The sequence below is a fragment of the Lithobates pipiens genome, unplaced genomic scaffold (genome assembly GCF_037356315.1).
Source record: "Lithobates pipiens isolate NorthernLeopardFrog02 unplaced genomic scaffold, aLitPip1_a1.2 Scaffold_8, whole genome shotgun sequence".
In the NCBI taxonomy this organism is placed as follows: domain Eukaryota; kingdom Metazoa; phylum Chordata; class Amphibia; order Anura; family Ranidae; genus Lithobates; species Lithobates pipiens.
Genome location: NW_027507903.1, coordinates 343,304,687 through 343,324,120, shown reverse-complemented (window position 1 = coordinate 343,324,120; position 19,434 = coordinate 343,304,687). Strand labels below are relative to the sequence as shown.

The following is a 19,434-nucleotide window of genomic DNA, read 5'->3' as shown; positions in this document are numbered from 1 at the left end:
AATGTCAGTCGGTTCATCAGTCTGGGTTGTCAGGTAACCATATAGCAGAGACAACATGTGCCTAGAAGGTTTCCCCAAACTGCATAATGATTCAAAGGGAGTGAGATCACGTGGGATATAATGCGCCTTCTGCAGGGACTTCAGGAAATATCTAAGTTGGTTAGTGCTCAAGCTTTCCAGTGGTGGAGCTGAAAGCCTGGAAATGGCTGTCAGAGAAGGGAGCCCACCCCGTGGCCACATATCCACTAAACAATATTTACAAGATATACAAGAGGTAAATGTTTATGCTGAATCAGGAAGTCAATTCTGGAATATGTGCGGTGTACTGAACAAAAATAGGTATAGTCCCCATCTTTCAGGTGCATAATTCTCCATGGATCAACCAGATTTAGGTTAAACAATCCTGCTTTTAGTTTTTTAAGATAGGAGTAGGAAAGGTGAGACACCCCTCTCAAGACATCAAGTAACGGTTCCTGGGAGAAATTAAAATCCCCACCCAACAGAAAGGTGCCCTCGCGAAATTCCAATAAAATTGGGACTAGGGACCTTAACAGGAGGGGGGGAAGGGTAGGAGAGATGAAAGGAAGGCCAACCTCCCAATGAAGAAAGGCGGTGGAGTAAAGAGGTAGGGAAGGCAGGTGATAGGAGAAATAAGCACCAAAGGCTGAAGAAAGAAAGAGAAAAGATGTATAAGGCGCTCTAGCGCAAGTAAGCGCGGCCTATGTACGGGGAGTGGAAGACTGACTCTGTAAAGCAGTGGGAGACGCGCTGTCGGGTGAGGACCAATGTTAAAAGGCTTGACTGGGACCTCAATTGCGGAGAGCAAGTGTCTCAGGGAACTCCCTAACAGCTAAGGGTATTGGCCCTATAGGAGAACTGAGTGGCTATTAATCCGAGTGGGGTATATCTCGTAAAGGCACCAAAAACCTGGGCATGGACCCAATAAAACATAACACATTAAACTCTACCGGTCTATGCAACCTTCCGGGGAAAAAAAAAATAAAAAAATATTGCACCAAAAACCCCCAGTCACACGGCAGAAAAAAAAAAAGCAAAAAACAGCATGTTGTAGTGGTGGGGGGGGGGGGGGGTGCAGCGAATCAACCCCCATCCAACTGCAGAGCAAAAATGGTGAAGACTTATCAAGCGTGTTATCTACATGAGAAAACATAGCGTGAGGTAGCAGAGCAGGCCAGAGCAGAGCAGGTCACCTTTTTGGGTAGCAACCCACTGTTCAATCTTTTGAGGACAAATGTTGTATAGGACCTGTCCAGTTCTTGGGATCTCGGTGCCCGCAGTTGTCACAACCCGAAAAGCTGGTTCCAGTTAAGACTCAGGTAAAAAGTCGGTGTGTCCCTGAATTCCGCCCTTGTTCTGGATTGCTGTCATTCGACTCCTGGATCTTTGGGGCCTCAGCGATGCAGGACGAGTGCTACCAATTGTAGGTGGGAAATCCAGCCAGTCTGGGATGGGGACCTCCAGAGTCCCCAAGAAGGTGAGGAGATCAGTTAGCCAGAGCAAAATGAAGGAGTCATTTCCCTTCAGGACTGCAAGATGAAATGGGTGTCCCCATCAATACGTGGCCCCCACGTTCCCAATAACCTCCAGCAATGGACATAGCACAGCAAGTTGTGCGAGATCTGGAAAAAGTTGCACAGTTCACATAGTCCACAAGGCCCTTGGCCCATTATTTCCTCTTTGACGGTATAAAAATGGACCCTGACGAGAACATCTGGAAAGGGGGCATCCCCCCCATGAGGTCCCTGCACTCTGTGCACTCGATCCAACTCCTCCGTGGGTGACTTATCCAGCAGGCGATTAAAGATGGCAGCGACTGTGGTTCTGAGGTTGCCCCCAGAAGTGGCCTCCAGTAAGCCCCACAGCCCAATATTGTTTCTGCGATTGTGGTTCTCGCCATCATCAATTGACCGCTGTAACATAGTTAAACAACGTTGGTATGCGACTCCTCCAGTGCCGGCACTCTAGATTCCATTGCATTTGAGGATATTTCAAGCGTGGAAACTCACGAGTCCAGTGTTTGAGATCTCGAGGAACCCCTGAAATAATGTTTACATCTACAGCTCACGGAACATTGGTATGATCAGCGAGCTGTTGATAACAAAAATATTTGTAGAAATAGCATTAAATAAAAAGAATAAATTCCTGCAGAGCTGATACATTCAGAGCACATTACAGGGGACATTACATGGGACAGGGGACATTACATGGGACAGGGCACATTACATGGGACAGGGCACATTACATGGGACAGGAGACATGAAAGAGGACCTTACATGGGACAGGGCACATTACATGGGGCACAGCAAATGACAGAGCACATTACACAGGACAGGGCACATGACAGGGGACATTACATGGGGCAGGGCACATTACATGGGGAGGGCACATGACAGGGGACATTACATGGGGCAGGGCCAAGGCTCCCGCAGCCACCAAGGAGCAGCACCCCCATGCAGTACAGGCTCTCCCCGAGCACAGAAGGGGAAGAAGGAGCTCGCACAACAGACGCCTTCCAGGTGGAACTGGGAGGATCGGTAAGTTTTCAGGATAAAAAACAATCAGCGGAGGCAGAAACCACGGCTCTCAGGACACCACCTAAGAGATTCTGGCTCCCATCAGGTGTTTCCCCCCTGGCCTGAGAAAACACAGACTGGCATGTGGTGGGGAGAAGCCTCCGTATAAAATATTGGTGGAAGAGGCGTTTCCTTGGACAGTGGGAGGAGCCACAATCTCTCAGGTGCTGTCCTGAAAGACATTTAGGGAATGTAACTTTCCAGTGTCGCTCTTTATGGAAGGAGGGAGAAAAGGAGATTTAGAGGTCTGTCATTTTTTGTGTCTATGAATGTCAATTGTGCACAGAAGGCGATGGGAGTTGGTCAGTAACTCTAACTAGGATTAATCGTGTTTTTTTCATTGTTTATTATTCACTCCGTATGTAAGGTTACTGTAAAAAAATAAAGTTTAAAATTTCCTAAAACAAGTTTACCTCAAAAGCAAATGGTTATGAAGTGAAATTCTTTTTTTTAAATCAGAGAAGATATTTTATTGTGCACAATAAAATAAGGATATGAACAGTTACAACGGGTAGAACATACTCAAGAATCAGATACAAGTTATTCATTCAAATAGGGTAACTTGACTGCACAATAAGTTTAGTATCAGATATAATAATGTTAAACTAACCGTAACTCAGAGAACTGAAAACATACAGTTCTGAAGTGTATACCATTTATTAATATACAAAAGGTAAAAAAACAAAAAAGCAAAAACAAACTAGAAACAAACAATAGAAATATCTTGAACGAACAAGAGAGCCCACACTTGTCTATATAGCTGAAGCTAGTACACTCCTGTTTTCTCTACCTATACCTGGAGTAATCTAGTAAGAACAAGTTGAGGAGGGGCTACCTCAGGGTTCTCCAACCATCCTGCCAGATTTGGTAAATTTACCCGGTACATTCCTATGTTGATAGTCAATCCTTTCCCTGACAAGTAATGTATTCACCTGTTGTACCCACTGAGCAGATGTGGGCACTCTGGGTGAGAGCCAAAATCTTGCAATCAATTTCCTGGCCAGATAAAGCAATCTAATTAAAGCAATATAAGTAGAGGGAGGGTACAATTCCTCCACCAGACCACCCAATAGACATGTAATTGGGTCCACTGGTAGTTGAAGATAATAAACATTAATAATAAGATTGATAACATTCTGCCAATACACACCAATTTGGGGCAGTTCTAAAGCAGATGGATCAGAATGCCCCGATGCAGCTGATACCTCGGGCACAAGGGGGAATCCCTCCTTCCCCATTTATGTAGTTGTACTGGGGCCCTGTACACCCTGTGGAGTATAAATAAATGTGAAAACTTGAGCCGCAGAGACAGAAACTAGGGGGACATTTGCCAAAATCTTATCTCAGCTATCCCCATCTATAGGACCATCATCAGTTTCCTACTTCTCTCTACAGGGTAGTAGATCTGAGGCCTCGATGTGGGATATCAGGCAAGTATATATGTGAGAGATAATTACTTTCTTATCCCCAATATAAAAATAGAGAGGAGGAAGCATTCTCAGAGCATTGAGCAGCTGTAGGTACATAAAGTAGTGGTTTGGTAATGAAGGAAACTCCTCTCTCAGCCGAGAAGTGCTTCATCACCGTGCCATCAAACAGCTGGGACATACATTTAATCCTGACTGTTTTATGAAGTGAAATTCTAATGTATAATTAATTACTGGTGTCTGACAGTGCCAATTACATCAGATGTCCCTATACACATTTAATATGATTTAGTACTGCCCACTGGTGTGTGAATTTATTACTGCAACTCTGAAATACTACCTCCCTAGATTAAGTTTATGTTTTTCATACCGTAAGAAAGGAGAAAAAAAACAATGCCTGTACAACATCAACTATAAACATGCATTCATTTGTTCTGATAAGGTGATATGTATTTTTCAGACAATTGCTGAAAATTAAAATTTTATATATAATGCCATGGCTCAAACCCAACATATGCAGGAATATCATGGAATTTTCTATCTATCTTGGAAGGGGTACAGATTACTGTGCTTCTTCTTCAAGTTTAGGTTTGGCCTGCAATTTCCAAAATGCCTATTAACTGTGAAAATGTAGTAAACCAAAAAAGATGGACGTTTGAGGCACCCATTCGACCACAGTTGATTTTAATAAAAAATTACTTTTATTCAGTACAAAAACTGTTAAAATAGTATGTACAGCATAACTGTAAAAACTGTTATTTGATTAGAAGGAATTCATAATGCATAAGGCAAAGCAGTATCTTAAAAACTGAATTGCCGCAACCTTGGGGGCAGATATGGAGAACATTAACTTTTGATTACATTGATTTGCTCACGGGTAGAATGAGACAGTAAATTATATAAATACTACTGAGTAGTTATTAAAAAGAGTTTGCAGCAGTTTAGCAAGCAAAAAATAAGCTTTGTGGGAAGAGAGGCTAATCATGGATTGGTGGGGAGCTTAACAAAATTGCCACAATTAGCTTATGTCCATCCAAAGCAAATATTGTGGCAAATCTACAAAAACAAATCAGTTCTAAACAACTGCAATAAGAAGCTTTGTTGTAAACTTTTACGCCTATTTTGTTCATACCGAGCCTTCTAGCTATCGACTACTAGGGGAAATAGTGATCAGACAGGTTAGAGAACCTTGTCCAGTCACTGTTTACCTATGTTAAGCTGGGATAGGGAGATGTCATCATAGTTCTTCGCAAGCTCTACCTATAGGCTAAAAAAGACTGTGTGTAGAAAACACAGACTCATGCTGGCATGTTCTATTGCCCTCTTGTGTCTATGGGTAGCTTTAGGACAGGAGCTAAACCAAATAAAGTAATACTTTGGATTGTGAGTAACGCGGTTTACAAACGTTTCGCAATACGAGCTATTTTTTTTTTTTAAATCCTGACTCGGTTTGTGAGCATTGTGTTGCAAAACTATTAGGATTCAAGCCTCTGGGGTGTGCAGTACAGAATTTGGCCAGAGGTGCGGGGGCGCCGGTGACACTTGGAGCTGTTCGGAAACACTTTGTTCCAGAGTTTATCCGAGCCTCCCTGAGTGCATCCGAGCGCTCTCCAAGTGCTCTCCGAGTGTTTCCGAATGTCTCTCCCCACCTCTGGTTACATGCAGTACTGCATACACTAGCAGTGCACCACTCGAATGGATTATCTGAGTTTCCATTATTTCCTATGGGGAAACTCACTTTGATGTACGAGTGCTTTGGATTACAAGCATTCTTCTGGAATGAATTATTTTCATAATCCAAGGTACCACTGTACTTTAATTGTCTGTGGCCAGCTTTATTTCAGTATTTTAGTTTTTATACTATTGTTTTCTTTATTTTTAACAAGTATACACAATCTTTGTTTTACAAAAAACAACATTTAATACAAGACAAAGGATTCCCAGAGAACTTTGGGTTAGCTAAAACAAAGCACAGCAGTAATTCTTCAATATCTGTCAGACTGTTTCTTAGGCTAAGTTTATACTAGCTGCAAAAGCAGGCATTTCATGAACGTTTTTTGAAGCTCCACAAACCACATTCAAAATTGTGTGCAATGCAGGGCCCAGAGTTGTTCATATGGTTATGTTAGCACGGCGTTGTGTCAAAACTGACTCAACATGCATCGTTCGCTAGGCTTTGTGGCTTCCACAAATGCACTGCAAACGCATCAAAAACGCCTCTATGGCCTTTACAGAGGGTTTGAGATGTGTTTAGAAAGCATTACTAAACACATCAAAAATGCATCATAAATGCACCTTTAAAAACACATCTTAAAACATTAGATGCATTAATAGGCGCTCAAATTTCTTTACATGTCTGAAGCTGGAGCATCTGTCAATGCCCCTCGCGCCTGTCGCCTGACCCTCCTTGCCTGCTCTGTAGCCCTGCAAGCTGACTTTCAGAACCAGATTCCCAGCATTGTATAGCATGGCCAGTTCGGGATCTCTTTCTCTCCTTCTCCGCTTCAAACGCCACATTGCTGCCTGCTCCTCTGCCCATACATCTGAGGGGATGCTTCTATGAGTGGCAGAGCGGCATACCGATCCTGTGGAGGTAAGTTGGTGGCCTTTGCTTCCTGGGACCGCTGAACTGGAGGTGTCCTAGTGGGGGCTACCTCCTGACAGAGACTTGGGATACCTCCATGACCTCGGTACCTTATGGCTTCCCTGAAAGTGGTATCATATAATGTCCGTGGCTAGGGATCGCCTCCTAAACGCAGTAAGTTGTGGCTCGAAACCAAACGCTTGGGCTCACAGATTTTTATTACAGAAGACACACTTTCGCATTGACTCGGTCCCCTGCCTTCCCACCCACTTGTACAATGGTTTCTCAGCAACTCTCCTCGATCCAAGTCGAGCGGAGTTGCTATAGCCATACATAAACAATGCCCCTTTGTCTTGGTGGACCAATTAACCGACTCCAGTTGCAGATACGTTTTAATTAAAGGCACCATTCTAGGCTGTAAATTCATTTTTGCAACCGTGTACGCACCGAACAAGCAATAGCTCACCTTCCTAGACTCCTGCTTAAACTCCCTCTCCAATTTTAGAGAGGGCCAACTGATCTTGGGGGGAGAATTCAATGTCAGCCCAGACCCCTGGATGGGCACAACTACGGGGTGTTTCACCCACTCTTTTGCTTTCCTCAAACACTTCAGAAAACCCCTGCACTCCCACTATCCCACAACTTACTACCCAAACTAACAAACACCTTGAGACGCCCATTACCCAGACAGAGCTGGAAACAGTGGTAAAAGAACTCCTGAAAGGGAAAAGTCCAAGTCCTGATGGATATACAAATGCTTACTACAGCACTTTCCTCCCCTTATTGTCTAGCCCAATGTGTGCCTATTTTAACACCTTAGCTTTGGGTACCGCTATACCTAAAGACGGATTACTCACCCATATTACAGTGCTCCCCAAAGAAGGGAAAGACCGCACTGTCCCTAGAAGCTACAGACTAATATCACTTCTTAACACCGACATAAAAATTAGTGAACCATCTTAAACCCATAATGTCATCTATACACCCAGACTAGACGGGTTTATTACTGGAAGGGAAGCCAAGGACAATTCTAATCGGGCAATTCAATTGATCCACTGGGCACAAACGCAGACCGACCATCCACCCTGTCTCCTGCTTTCCACTGACGCTGAAAAGGTGTTCAACAGGGTGGACTGGGTCTACCTTTAAGCTGTATTGACCAGGCTGGGGCATGGCCCTAACATGCTCTGCTGGATAACCTTGCTCTATAGCCACCCTGAAGCCGGAGTTAAAGTGGAGTCCTTTTGGACACCTTCGTTATTGAGAATGGAACTAGGCAGGGCTGCCCACTGTCCCCCCTCATTTTTGCCCTCACCCTGGAACCACTGCTCAATAGGATTCGCTCAAATCCAAATATCAAGGGCTTTGGCGTTGGGCCAAGGGAACAAACTATCTGCTTATAATGACGATATCCTGTTCTATGTGGCTGACCCCCTGATTTCTCTCCCTGCTTTATAATAGTAATTACTCCCCTCTACTCTTCACTATAAAATCAGACTTACACAGGTGGGACAGTGAGACCTTCTCAGTGTGTTAAAGATGAATGTGTTACCTTGCATTCTGTTTTATCTACAAACGGTGCCTATTTACCAAGGTCTTTCTTTTTGATCTTTAACGGTATGTTTCTAAAAATACATCTGGCAGGGGCAAAGCCCTCATTGGCTCTTCGCACCTTACAGAGACCTAAGAGGTTGGGAGGCCTGGGGGGGTCATTTTTGCACATTTGCCACATTTGGTGGGATTGCCTTAAGTTACAACCTTACTGGCAGGACATTAGAACCCAAATAAACCTCATATTGAACATAGACCTCCCTGACTCTCCAATGGGCTTCCTCCTGCATGTCTCCAACCATCCCGCTCAGACTTTTTCGAAAGTCGGTACTGTCTCATCTCCTGAATGAGGCTAGGAGATTGATCCCCATCTACTAGAAAAGCAGACAAGTTCCATGCTGCTCGGAATGAATGCATCTTGTGAACAATATTAGGGCTGCAGAGGAATGGATAACAACATGTAAGGACAGACATGATAAATGGTATGGAATTTGGGCCACTTCAATTTTTATGTAGACGAGGCCCGCACAAAAACACACAACCAACGGACATCGTCCCGGTAGGAAGAGTGTAACTCTCAGAAATGCTATAGACTTGACTTGATCACCCAAGATATTTGATAAAAGACTGCTAGCATAAATTTATTAGAGTGCATTATTTTTTTTTTGTTCGATTTTAAGGTTTTAATGTCTTCTTCTGTTTGCCACCTGGCTTTATTTTTTCTGCCCAAATCAGTGGTGTCTGTTCATTAATGGCACTAAAGTTTGGTTGCAGGGCTAGAGACAAATTATTGGGGATATGGCTCATGTGTTTTCATGACCACGAAGTAGACACCTCCATCTTTAACACTCTCTATGTTGGATGGCCAACCGGGCCTTATATTATGTACTCTGTTCAAATACCCGTTTGGGCCGCTTTGTCCTTTTACCTCTCTTGACTGTTATTTGATCCTCATTGTCGTTTTGACCGTTTTTCAGAATTGTGAACACAAAGATTATGTATATATCAAAAAAAAGAGGGGGAATTAACTCCAGAGATAAAACGATAATTCTCCCGTGCTACAAGACTTTTATCCGGCCTCACCTGGAGTATGCTGTCCAGTTGTGGGCACCAGTCCTCAGGAAGGATGTACTGGAAATGAAGCGAGTACAAAGAAGGGCAACAGAGCTAATAAAGGGTCTGCAGGATATTAGTTATGAATAAAGGTTGTGAGCACTGAACTTATCCTCCTGGAGAAGAGACGCTTGAGAGGGGATATGATTTCAAATTTACAAATACCATACTGGTGACCCCACAACAGGGATAAAACGTATTTAGTTTAATAAGACACGTGGCCACTCACTAAAATTAGAAGAAAATAGGTTTAACCTTAAACTGTGTAGAGGGTTCTTTACTCTAAGAGTGGCAAGGATGTGGAATTCCCTTCCACAGGCAGTGGCTTCAGCCGGGGGGCAGAGATATTAAAAAAAAAAAACAAATTAGATAAGCACCTGAACGATGACAACATACAGGGATATACAATGTAATACTGACATATAATCACACACATAGGTTGGACTTGATGGACTTGTGTCTTTTTTCAACCTCATCTACTATGTCACTTTGTAACAAATAAGGAGAGGGATAACATTAAAAAGAAGCCTTAAGCCTTGTACATACAGGTAGCTTTTTTTTGTTCAACACAGCTGACTAAACGAAAGGAAAAAACAGAGTAGCTCCCTGTAGTAACTATGCAATGTTAGTAAAGCTATTTCCCCGCTAAGCTATTGTTATATGACAGGTACCCCCACTAGAACACACGTCAGCAATCACAGCCACTGGCTGCAGGTGCTAATTAAATGCCGATCGGCTGCTGGTTTTTCTGTTGGACAGGCTGCTGTACACACTGGCCGAACGTTGGCTGGTTTCTGTTGAACCGGCCGATATTCAGACCGTGTGTAGCAGCCTTTAGGATCCATCTAGCAAAAAAAAAAAGCTTTTAGCATTTGTATTTTAGTGACAACTATAATAAAGAAAGAATCCAACATCTATGTACTCTTGTGTAGAAAATATTAACTTACCATCTCTTCGGCATCTGTATTTTCATCTGTTCTACTCAAAGCGTTTTCCACCCGAGCTAGCCTTGTGGTCAGACAGAAGAGAAGGCTCACCACTTTCTCCAGATCTCCAATAAACATCATATAGCGCTCATTCTCATTGGGTTTACAGACTTCTTTCACTATGGTTTCCATAATAGTACCTTGAGTGGTATTGTCACTGATTTCAGACAGAAGTGATTCCCTTTGGGCAAAGAGTTCTTCCAGTTGTGAGTTTATGTTGGACATAAGTTCTATCTGAAAGAATAAAATAAAAATCTGTAAAGTGACGTCTTATGAAGTGAGTAAGGATTATTGCTTGCTTTTTGGCAGCTGTTTGGCTTTGCTTTGTCTTAGTTAGTTTTACATTTTTTTCTCATGGGTGAACTGGGCTTCCTCTGCTTATATCGGAGACCCATTGGGATTGCTTTACTAAAGCTGGAGCACTCAGAATCTGCTGCAGCTGTGCATGGTAGCTAGTTTCTAACTTTATTTTGGTCAATTGAATCCAAAAATTAATTTACCTTTCGCTTTAAGTGTTGGTGACCCCCTGACATACCTCATTTAGCATGCCATTTTTTTGGGTGAGGAGCGGGTACCCTGTTTTTACAGGCACCTAGCTCCCACTTCCTCCCTGGCGCAGGAAGGAAGATCACCTCTCCTCCCTACCTTCCCTGCAATTTTCTGGGACACATGTTTTGTAGCTGCTGACTTTGAAATGGGTGGAAGTCCGCTTTAAAGTGTTACTAAACCTGAAAACACATTTACCTTCATGCATTGCTTACATTAAGATAAAAAACGGTTTCAGTTTCCCTGTGACCCCCCCCCCCCCCCCCTTCCCTGTGTAAAGGGGAAGAGAGGAATGATGAGATCTGCATCTATTCTCCTCTCTTCCTCTTTACACAGCATTCGAGCAGTAGCCATTATCTCTTGCTGCTGTCAATCAGATGCAGTGAAGAGGAAGTGGGGGGCAGGCCCAAGTCCCGCTTTGTAAGTCTATGGAGCACAGCCCTGTAGACACACAGGTTGGGAGTGAGCTTGCACCGTTTGTCCCCATAGCAAACTGCTTGCTATGGGGATACACAAAGGAGGAGCCAAGATCGCTGCTGGGGACCCAAGGAGGATTGGGGGGTGCTCTAAACAATACTACTGCACAGAGCAAGTATAACATGTTTGTTATTTTAATTTAAAAAATGGTTTCTATGCAGAGCTGCACCAGATTTAGCACTCTCCAAAGAGTCCAATCCTCACAGACAATGCTATGTTCCTCCCAGGTAACTCCCATATATTACCTAAAGCACCTCTTGCTCGTGATAGGTGGTTTGTACTCAAAACAATAAAATGGCCAGACCCTTTATGTGAGCTACTGTATTACTATGGTCAGAGTAGTCTGTAAAGCACCAATCCCACGGTTTATCAATGGTAGCAAGAAGGGAGGACCCCTCTGTGTTACTACTTGAAGGATTCCTAGCAAGTATTAGATAACCCCCTTTAATCCCATTTCATTCTAATCCAAGCAATATTGTGACCAACCTTTTTAGAGGTGATTTCATTCAGGCTTTCATCAGACTTCCTCTGAAGCAGCATCATTGTCTTTGAATGTGATTTGGACATACCTTCAACATTCACCCTACTAGAAATAAAAACATGACATTATAAACAAAGCAATGTATTCATTTTCATAGCAGTAAATCACAAGCTAGCTAAAAGGTGTTGGTGCAAAAAATAAATAAATGAACATGGCTGTTATAACAGTTCCACATAATGATCTAATACAAAAGTTGTACAAGCTAGAACTTAACCCTTGGGTGGTTCAGTGGATATGCAGTTGGCTAACGGATAGATACCAGAGTGTGGTTGTAAATGGGCCTCACTCAAAACAGAGACCAGTCACTAGTGGGGAACCACAAAGCTCTGTACTGGGTCCTGTGTTCTGATTAACCTAAAAGTAAGTGATATAACCAAAGATTTGTTGGGCAAGGTATGTCTTTATGCTGATGACACAAAGGTGTGTAATAGGGTTGATATCCCTAGGGGTGTCAGAAACATGGAACATGATTTGGCATTGCTGGAAGATTGGTGAAAGCAGTGGCGACTGCAGTTCAATATTTCTAAATGTAAAATAATGCACCTGGGGAAAAAGAATCCCCTGAGAGAGTACAACATTGGGGGTAGAGTGTTAGCCAGCACTACAGAAGAAAAATATTTGGGGATGCTTATTTCAGACGATTGCAAAATGAGCAAACAGTGTAACCAGGCAGTGGGAAAAGCAAATAGAATTCTAGGATGCATCACTAGAGGAATCACCAGCAGGAGGAAGGAGGTTCTGATTCCCCTAAATAGATCTTTAGTGAGACCTTATTTAGAATACTGTGTCCAGTTCTAGAGACCTCACTTACAGAAAGATATTGATAAGATAGAAACGAGTCCAGAGACTGGCAACAAAAATGGTGAAGGGTTTGGGGAATAAAACATATCGAGAGCAACTTCAGGAACTTAATATGTACAGTCTGGAGGAAAGAAGAGAAAGGAGAGACATGATTGATGTCTTTAAATACATCAAGGGGTGAATAGGGTCCAGGAAGGCAGTATTTTTAATATGAAACCAAAATCAACAACACGGGGACATGACCTCAAACTGGAGGCTGATCAGTCCATCGGATCGGCTGGCGGCGCTGCCATCCTAACTAAGGGAAACAGGCAGTGGAGCCTTGCGGCTTCACTGCCCGTTTCCTACTGTGCGTGAGCCGCACAGCACTTTGTGAATGGCCCCGTTGTTTCCTGGGACACACACATATCCCAGAAGACAAGTGGGCCGCTCGCCGAGGAGGAATTGAAGAAACAGAGCCTAGGAATAGGAAGAGGCAGATTAGGAAGACTGCCTAGCAACAGGGGTTTCTGGTGAGTAAAATTTTTTTCAAACTCTTTTTTATATATTTTTTAAGAATATTAATGTATTTTTTTTAGGGTGGCCCTCCACTTTAATGATTGGAATAAACTACCAACAGATGTAGTGAGACAGTCAATGGTAAATGGCTTCAAACATGCTTGAAATAAACAGATCTATAAGTCAGACAACAAGGTTAATGAAAAAAAATAAAAAAACAAACTCAAAAAACAAAACAAAAAAAATACCAAAAAAATAAACAAACTAATTGGGCAGACTTGATTTACTACTCAGTCTTTTTCTGTCATCACTTTTCTATGTTTCGCTGTCAAATTCTCTCTGAATGACACCCTAACGAACTGTTAAACACAACCACACTCCAGAGAACACCACATCTGCTGTGTGCAATACAGTGCGCAAAAAAATAAATAAAATAAATAAAATTTAAAAAAAAGGGTATTGTCAAGCTAGAATGTGAATAGCCTATTAAACACATGTTTAAACTGGAAATAAACTTTTATAACCCATTCTATAATAGTAGCAGGCTGTGGCAAATAACTTTTCCAGCAAATCAATATCTGTTTAAATCCTGAACCCAAAAACGCATGTATATAGTCAACTGCTTTTGTTGTACTTTGTGAAATCTGGAATTGGAACCAATGGTCTTGAACATACATACAAACCATAACTTGAATTCTGGCTATAAAAAAGCTGGGTTCAAAAGTCATACCTTATAATGAAAGAACTCCTTTTAAATACAAACACATGGTTAAAGTATAGCTAATGGGTTAGTCTTCCCAAAATGGATACTACCTTCATGGCAGATGGTGGAGGCTCCAGTTATACCACACACATGCCCTGTCACTATTGGTGTTTATCTGGGGAAGCCTTGCTCTTACTACTGTAATTTATAAATATAAAGTTAAAATTTTAACAGGCAGAGTGAATACCTGCCGATACACAAACCACAAAACCCAGGTATTTACTACCAGATTTTTAGACACATAATTATCCAATGATGATTCAGATGACCATTCAAAATAGAAGGTCAGTTTTAGGCAAAATTACCTGTTGACAAATTATAGAAAATTATATTAAAAATATCAGGCTTACCTATGTGAATTAATAATATATTGACATTTCAAGTTTTTTTGTTCAGGTCAAGCAAAAAGACTAGTCTGTTTGGACCAGTTTAAAAACTGGAAAACTGTTCATTAAATAAACTTACTGATCTTTCTTTAGCCCCCGATTCCTGCATTTTTCCAGTACCGAAATATCCACCTGGAAGAGGCTTTTCATGAGACCGATTGCAGATGTCCTCACAGGAAGAGGTTTTAGAACGTCCACCAGGGACTTGTCTTTGGATACAATCTCTTTAACCAGTTCTGAACACCTCTCCTCTGCAAGGGGCTTCGGTGTGACTTCATTCAAGGCCTGTGTGGCTGAATCTCTTTCCTCCTGCATACTGCCATCCATTTCTTGCTTGGTGGATCCATTGCTTTGGCTGCCTTCATCATAACCCACAGGGCTGTCTGTCTGTGTACTGATCACCTGGTTGCTTGGGTTAGGACCTAGCTCTTCTTGCTGTATGCTGCTCATTGACTGAATTTCAGTGGATTTTCGAGGTTTATGTACAACTACAGCCTTGTGATCTCCAGCTGGAAGGGAAGGCGGCTCTCTGACTGCTGAACTTTCGCAAAGGTCATTCACATCAGCTCTCACCTCATTATCATACCCTGGAAGATCAGATGGCTCCAAGCTTAAAGAAAACAACCACAAGTCATTACTGATTAGTGTCCAAGGATTAGAAATCACAATAGATATAAAAAAAAAGATACTGTATGTACTGTGATAATAAAAGCTAAAGAAAATAAAGAAACAAAATGGCACACAAGTTAGTCAATGCACCAACATTTAAAAAGGACAAACCACCCCTTCCTTGTACGAGTCTCTTCTAGTTTCTAGGAACCAAAGTACATGTCCATTCCGCTTTCTAATGGCTCCTGCATCTCACTTCCTGGCTCTGAAATCCATATACAATCTGGCCTCTGTAGCTAGAAAATATACTATGAAAAACAAAGAAGAGCTTGTCTGCCCAATGAAAGCAGCCCATCAAAGTTTTGGGTTGAAAGCAAGAGTAATACATACAGAAGTCAACTTCTCCCTTTCCTATGTACATGTGTCACATCCATTTGTCAGCCAAGTCAGATAGAAGATTGTGCTGGGTCTCAGTGACACATAACCTTAGCAAGCAATAATAGACTTCCCACTGTGAGATCAGTCTATGGCTAAACTTCAAATCCAAGCATGCTTCCAAAGTGCACATTTTACTGAGTAGCTGGGGGATCAAACCTATAAATAAATGTGTAAAGCCCTTCTGTTCCACAGCTAAACTAGCAATGACATACAGGGTTTCTCAAAGGCAAAACAAAGAGGTTACAACTATTTATTAGATCGCAGCAGATGTAATGTGCAATATATAGGCCATTTTTGAGGGGCTCAATAAATAAAATAAAAAGACCATTAAAAAAAGCAAAATCATGAGTAATATCAGGTTTTCATCTTTATCCATTTTAAAAATTCCATTCTTAGGAATAAAGCAGGAAATCCCTCCAGCCCGTTAACAGTTGTTGGCAATGGGGGTCCCCACATCCAGGCCATTATCACTGTGGCTGCTCACAGCTGAGGGCCTATTGGAACTGGCAGAAGTATTCCATCCTTTATAACTTGCAGAGAAAACTAGGTTTATGACAAAGTATACAAAAAAATGACTTGGTTTTAACAGACTATTTCAGGCTCTATTGTTCCAAGGCTTAAGGCCCCTTTCACACAAGAGGTCCGATTAGGTCAGACGGTCCATTTTTCAGCTGGTCCCAATCGGACCTTCCATTCTCCTCTATGGAGCGTCAGATTTAAAATTTCCGATCCAGCAAAAAAAAAATAAAAAAAATGGAAGGGGATCCATTTCCCCTTTCGGCTGGCTGGATTGGATGGTAGACAGGTGTAAAACGGACAGCTGGTCCATTTACATCCAACTGCCCATAGAGCACAGTGGGATGTGGCTGCTCTGTAAAGGTGGAATGGACAAGGACTGGTCATCTGGCTGCTTCGCTCACGTGTAAAGGAGGCCTAACAATTTGTAAAAACTTTCACAAAAGTTAAAACTATTGAAAGAAAAAGGTGGTAATGGAAGATGTGTCAACATTGTACTGCACCAACATTGTGCGATGCAACCAAGATAGTGAGTATTACACTTAAAGTTTTTGTGGTATGACTCCTGTCATGTTTTAGCCTAGGTTCACAGTGATGCAGTGCAGAATTTTCAGCAATTCCTGCGCGTTTCCCGCACCGCATCACAATCGCACTCCGGGTGTCAATGTTAAGTAAGCACCACCCTAAAAACAGCTCACAAAACTCAGTGCGATTGGTTGAAACTGATCACATGGGTGTGAACACTCATGAGATCTGATTCCAGTGTGGCAAAAAAAAATGTGCATGCATCTTTTTAGTGTGGGTTTGTTGTGATTTGAGCCAGACAAAATGAATGGGCTCAAATCACACTGCAAAGAATCGCATGTGATTTGAGCAGGAATGTAGTATGCGATTCCTGTCCAAATCACAAGCAGTTCCCTGCACCGCATTAGCGTGAAGCTAGGCTAAATGTTCCAACTAAGGAGGTGTGCACTCTTTACTTGTCCTGGTAACCATGATCATCAGGACTGAAACTGAAGGAAAATCAAAAATGTTGAGCTTTCCAGAAACCGTGAATAGTGGGAAATAGAGGGGGCATCTTCCTGTAGGCACTCTTATTCCTGTGGCCACTGTCTAAAAAGGTAAGTTCTCTCACTTTTGAGAAGTTTCCTCTTCCTTTTGTTTTGTCCATAGGAGGGGGAAGTGAATTCTCTCCAATTGGACACAGATGGAAAAAAACAGGTTTTAACCATTTTCTTCTCTATCCAAAAAAAAAGTTTTAGTGTTTCATATACTTTAGGGAAACCTTTCATGAGACTGTAGACCTCTTCTGAAAATGCTACTTCTCTGGCTGCCACATTGATCCACTAGATTCAAATTCATCCTGAGCCACTGATCAGACACTACCATGTAAGAGAATGAATTACATGGTCTGCATATTTGTTCTGGATCATTGACCGAGGAGGTCTGTGTAATCAACATACCGTAGCATTAGGAGGTCAGCTATGACTGGCCTAATATTTCTCTCATGACAGGATTATTTAAGTCTCAGTCTCTATATATTTACTTACAGTATTCAGGAACACAAACATTACCTTGACATATTCGTATTTAGATGGACAGGTAAGGCACCGGGTGATGGTGGATTGTCCTCAGTAGTATAATGTGTATCCTGTCCCTGCTGCATGCAGTTAAAAACCTCATCTTCTACTTGCTGGCAGGGCGAAATGTGAGTAGCTGTAGTGTAAATTTGTGAGGGAAGAGTACAGCTGGAATTGTCTGAGGAAACACCGCGTGTTCTCTGGGCCATGGAAAATTTCTCTTCTGCTGACTTTCCAACACCTGATCTGTGAGGCTCCAGAAAATCCTCCGGACTTGTTTGTCTGGGCTGCTTTCCCGATTCATGCTCAGCACAAGCCTTAAGTTTGTCTCGATGGAGCACAGCTATGCCACTTGATGAGTCAGGCCGAGGCATCAGCATGGCGACTTTATTGTGGTATATCTGATCACTGCTTTGACTCAGCACAGAAAGCCTTGTTCTGTCTGAGGTTCCCAATTCTTCCAAGGACTTTCCCCGACTTCTGGCCATCAAAACTTTTTCAGTCTCACTTGCAGCATTATCTCCCATGACAGACAATCTACGTTGGGTGTAAATAAATAAGTCAGTATCTCTTTAACACATATATTAATTTGCAAATATGGAGTAATAAATTTATTTGAAATGCACATTGTAAAGTTAGAAGATCTGTAAAGCAATCCTTTCCAGAGACCAACATGGGCCATAACGACCAAACAACACCTCAATGCCACTTGAAAAAGTTTTCTCAGTCAAAATTATTCCACATCATTTGGTAGACTGAAATCAAAAACCATTTAAGGATAAAAGCTGGGCAACAAAACTGCAAAGTGTATGACCAACATCACCGTCACATTTTTATCTTCTTCCTCCTAATATAAAAAATATATAAAAATTATATCTGATTGTACACTGGCCTTGCATGCTGTGTGATACACACTCCTGAGCACTTCACAGTACTCACTACTGAGCCCTGCACCCTGGGAGATACGCAACCCTGAGCACTGCACCCAGTATGATACATGCCCCTAAACCCCACATCCTAAAATCTTTGCAATATGCACTTCTGAGCCCTGTACTCTGTCTGTACATTATGCTTCACCTGCCTGTTGCCATAGGGGTGCGCACAGGATGTGCCAGGTGTGCCTGAGCACACCCTAATTACCTGGCACTGTGCTTGCTGCTCACCATCTTCACTTCTAAACACCCTGCCATCTGTATTTAGAAGTGACAGCTCCCATCTGAGTGGATGCACTGAAACCTCTCCACCATCCCTGGGCACAGCTACTGCAATATGAAGGAATGGCAGGGGAGCACCAATGGAGTCACTAGTGCCAGGCACCCATTGCCGTGCAGCAATTGCTGACACACACACACTATCTCTCCCCGCCGCCACCAAGCTCCTCCTCGGCTCTAACCTGACATATGACAGACCATGCGGCGGAGTTAAAGAAGAAGAAAATATCCCACCTTGCACAGAGCCACGCTGTAACTGAGGCCTCTGCTTGGATGGGGGGGGTGGAATTATTTTTTTATAGTGCCATTTGTACATCAAGGGGGATGGGGAGGCTGAATAGAGATGGCAGGGGTAGAGGCTTTACACTAGATTGGGGGGAGGGCAGTGGGCTTGCGCTAGAATTGGGATGTCAATCCTGGTGAGAATGGGGATATGGGGGCTGGAGAACTGCACTGGGGAGAAAAGCGATGGGGTGGGGTGGGGGTAGGGTCTTTTTTAGTTTCAAGCAGCCAGTAAGATATGCCCCTTAACTCTGTACACTCCTGAACCACACACTCTGTACCTAGCGTGCTCCGGCTCCCTGCACTCTGTACGTAGCTTACGCCTGGAACCTGCACTTTGTATGTAATGCACTCCTGAACCCCGCTCTCTGTACATAACGCACTCCTGAACGCTATTTGCCTCTTTAAGATCCTCCCACTCAATTTGGCCACACCCACCATATGCTGCGGCATGCTCTTCTGCCACACGTGTGTTATAGATGCACACGCTAATGAAATTGTCTGCGTACACCTATGTTGCTGCTCTCTCCT

General features: G+C 42.7%; 2 protein-coding genes across 5 annotated transcripts in view; one reads left to right on the top strand and one right to left on the bottom strand.

The window, feature by feature from the left end:
* The window catches only part of LOC143962129 (uncharacterized), a 350,250-nt gene that overhangs the window by 77,917 nt on the left and 252,899 nt on the right, over positions 1-19,434 (top strand). The gene's annotated exons all lie outside the window — the stretch shown is intronic.
* Positions 1-19,434, bottom strand: part of SHROOM1 (shroom family member 1) — a 110,570-nt gene that overhangs the window by 5,265 nt on the left and 85,871 nt on the right. For all 4 annotated transcript variants that reach the window (XM_077473211.1, XM_077473212.1, XM_077473214.1 and 1 more), the window contains 4 exons: positions 17,405-17,947; positions 14,347-14,877; positions 11,765-11,864; positions 10,217-10,489 (listed from right to left, as the gene is read on the bottom strand). In XM_077473211.1, coding sequence (XP_077329337.1) covers positions 10,217-10,489; positions 11,765-11,864; positions 14,347-14,877; positions 17,405-17,947 — 1,447 coding nt within the window. The remainder of the gene's footprint in view (positions 1-10,216; positions 10,490-11,764; positions 11,865-14,346; positions 14,878-17,404; positions 17,948-19,434) is intronic.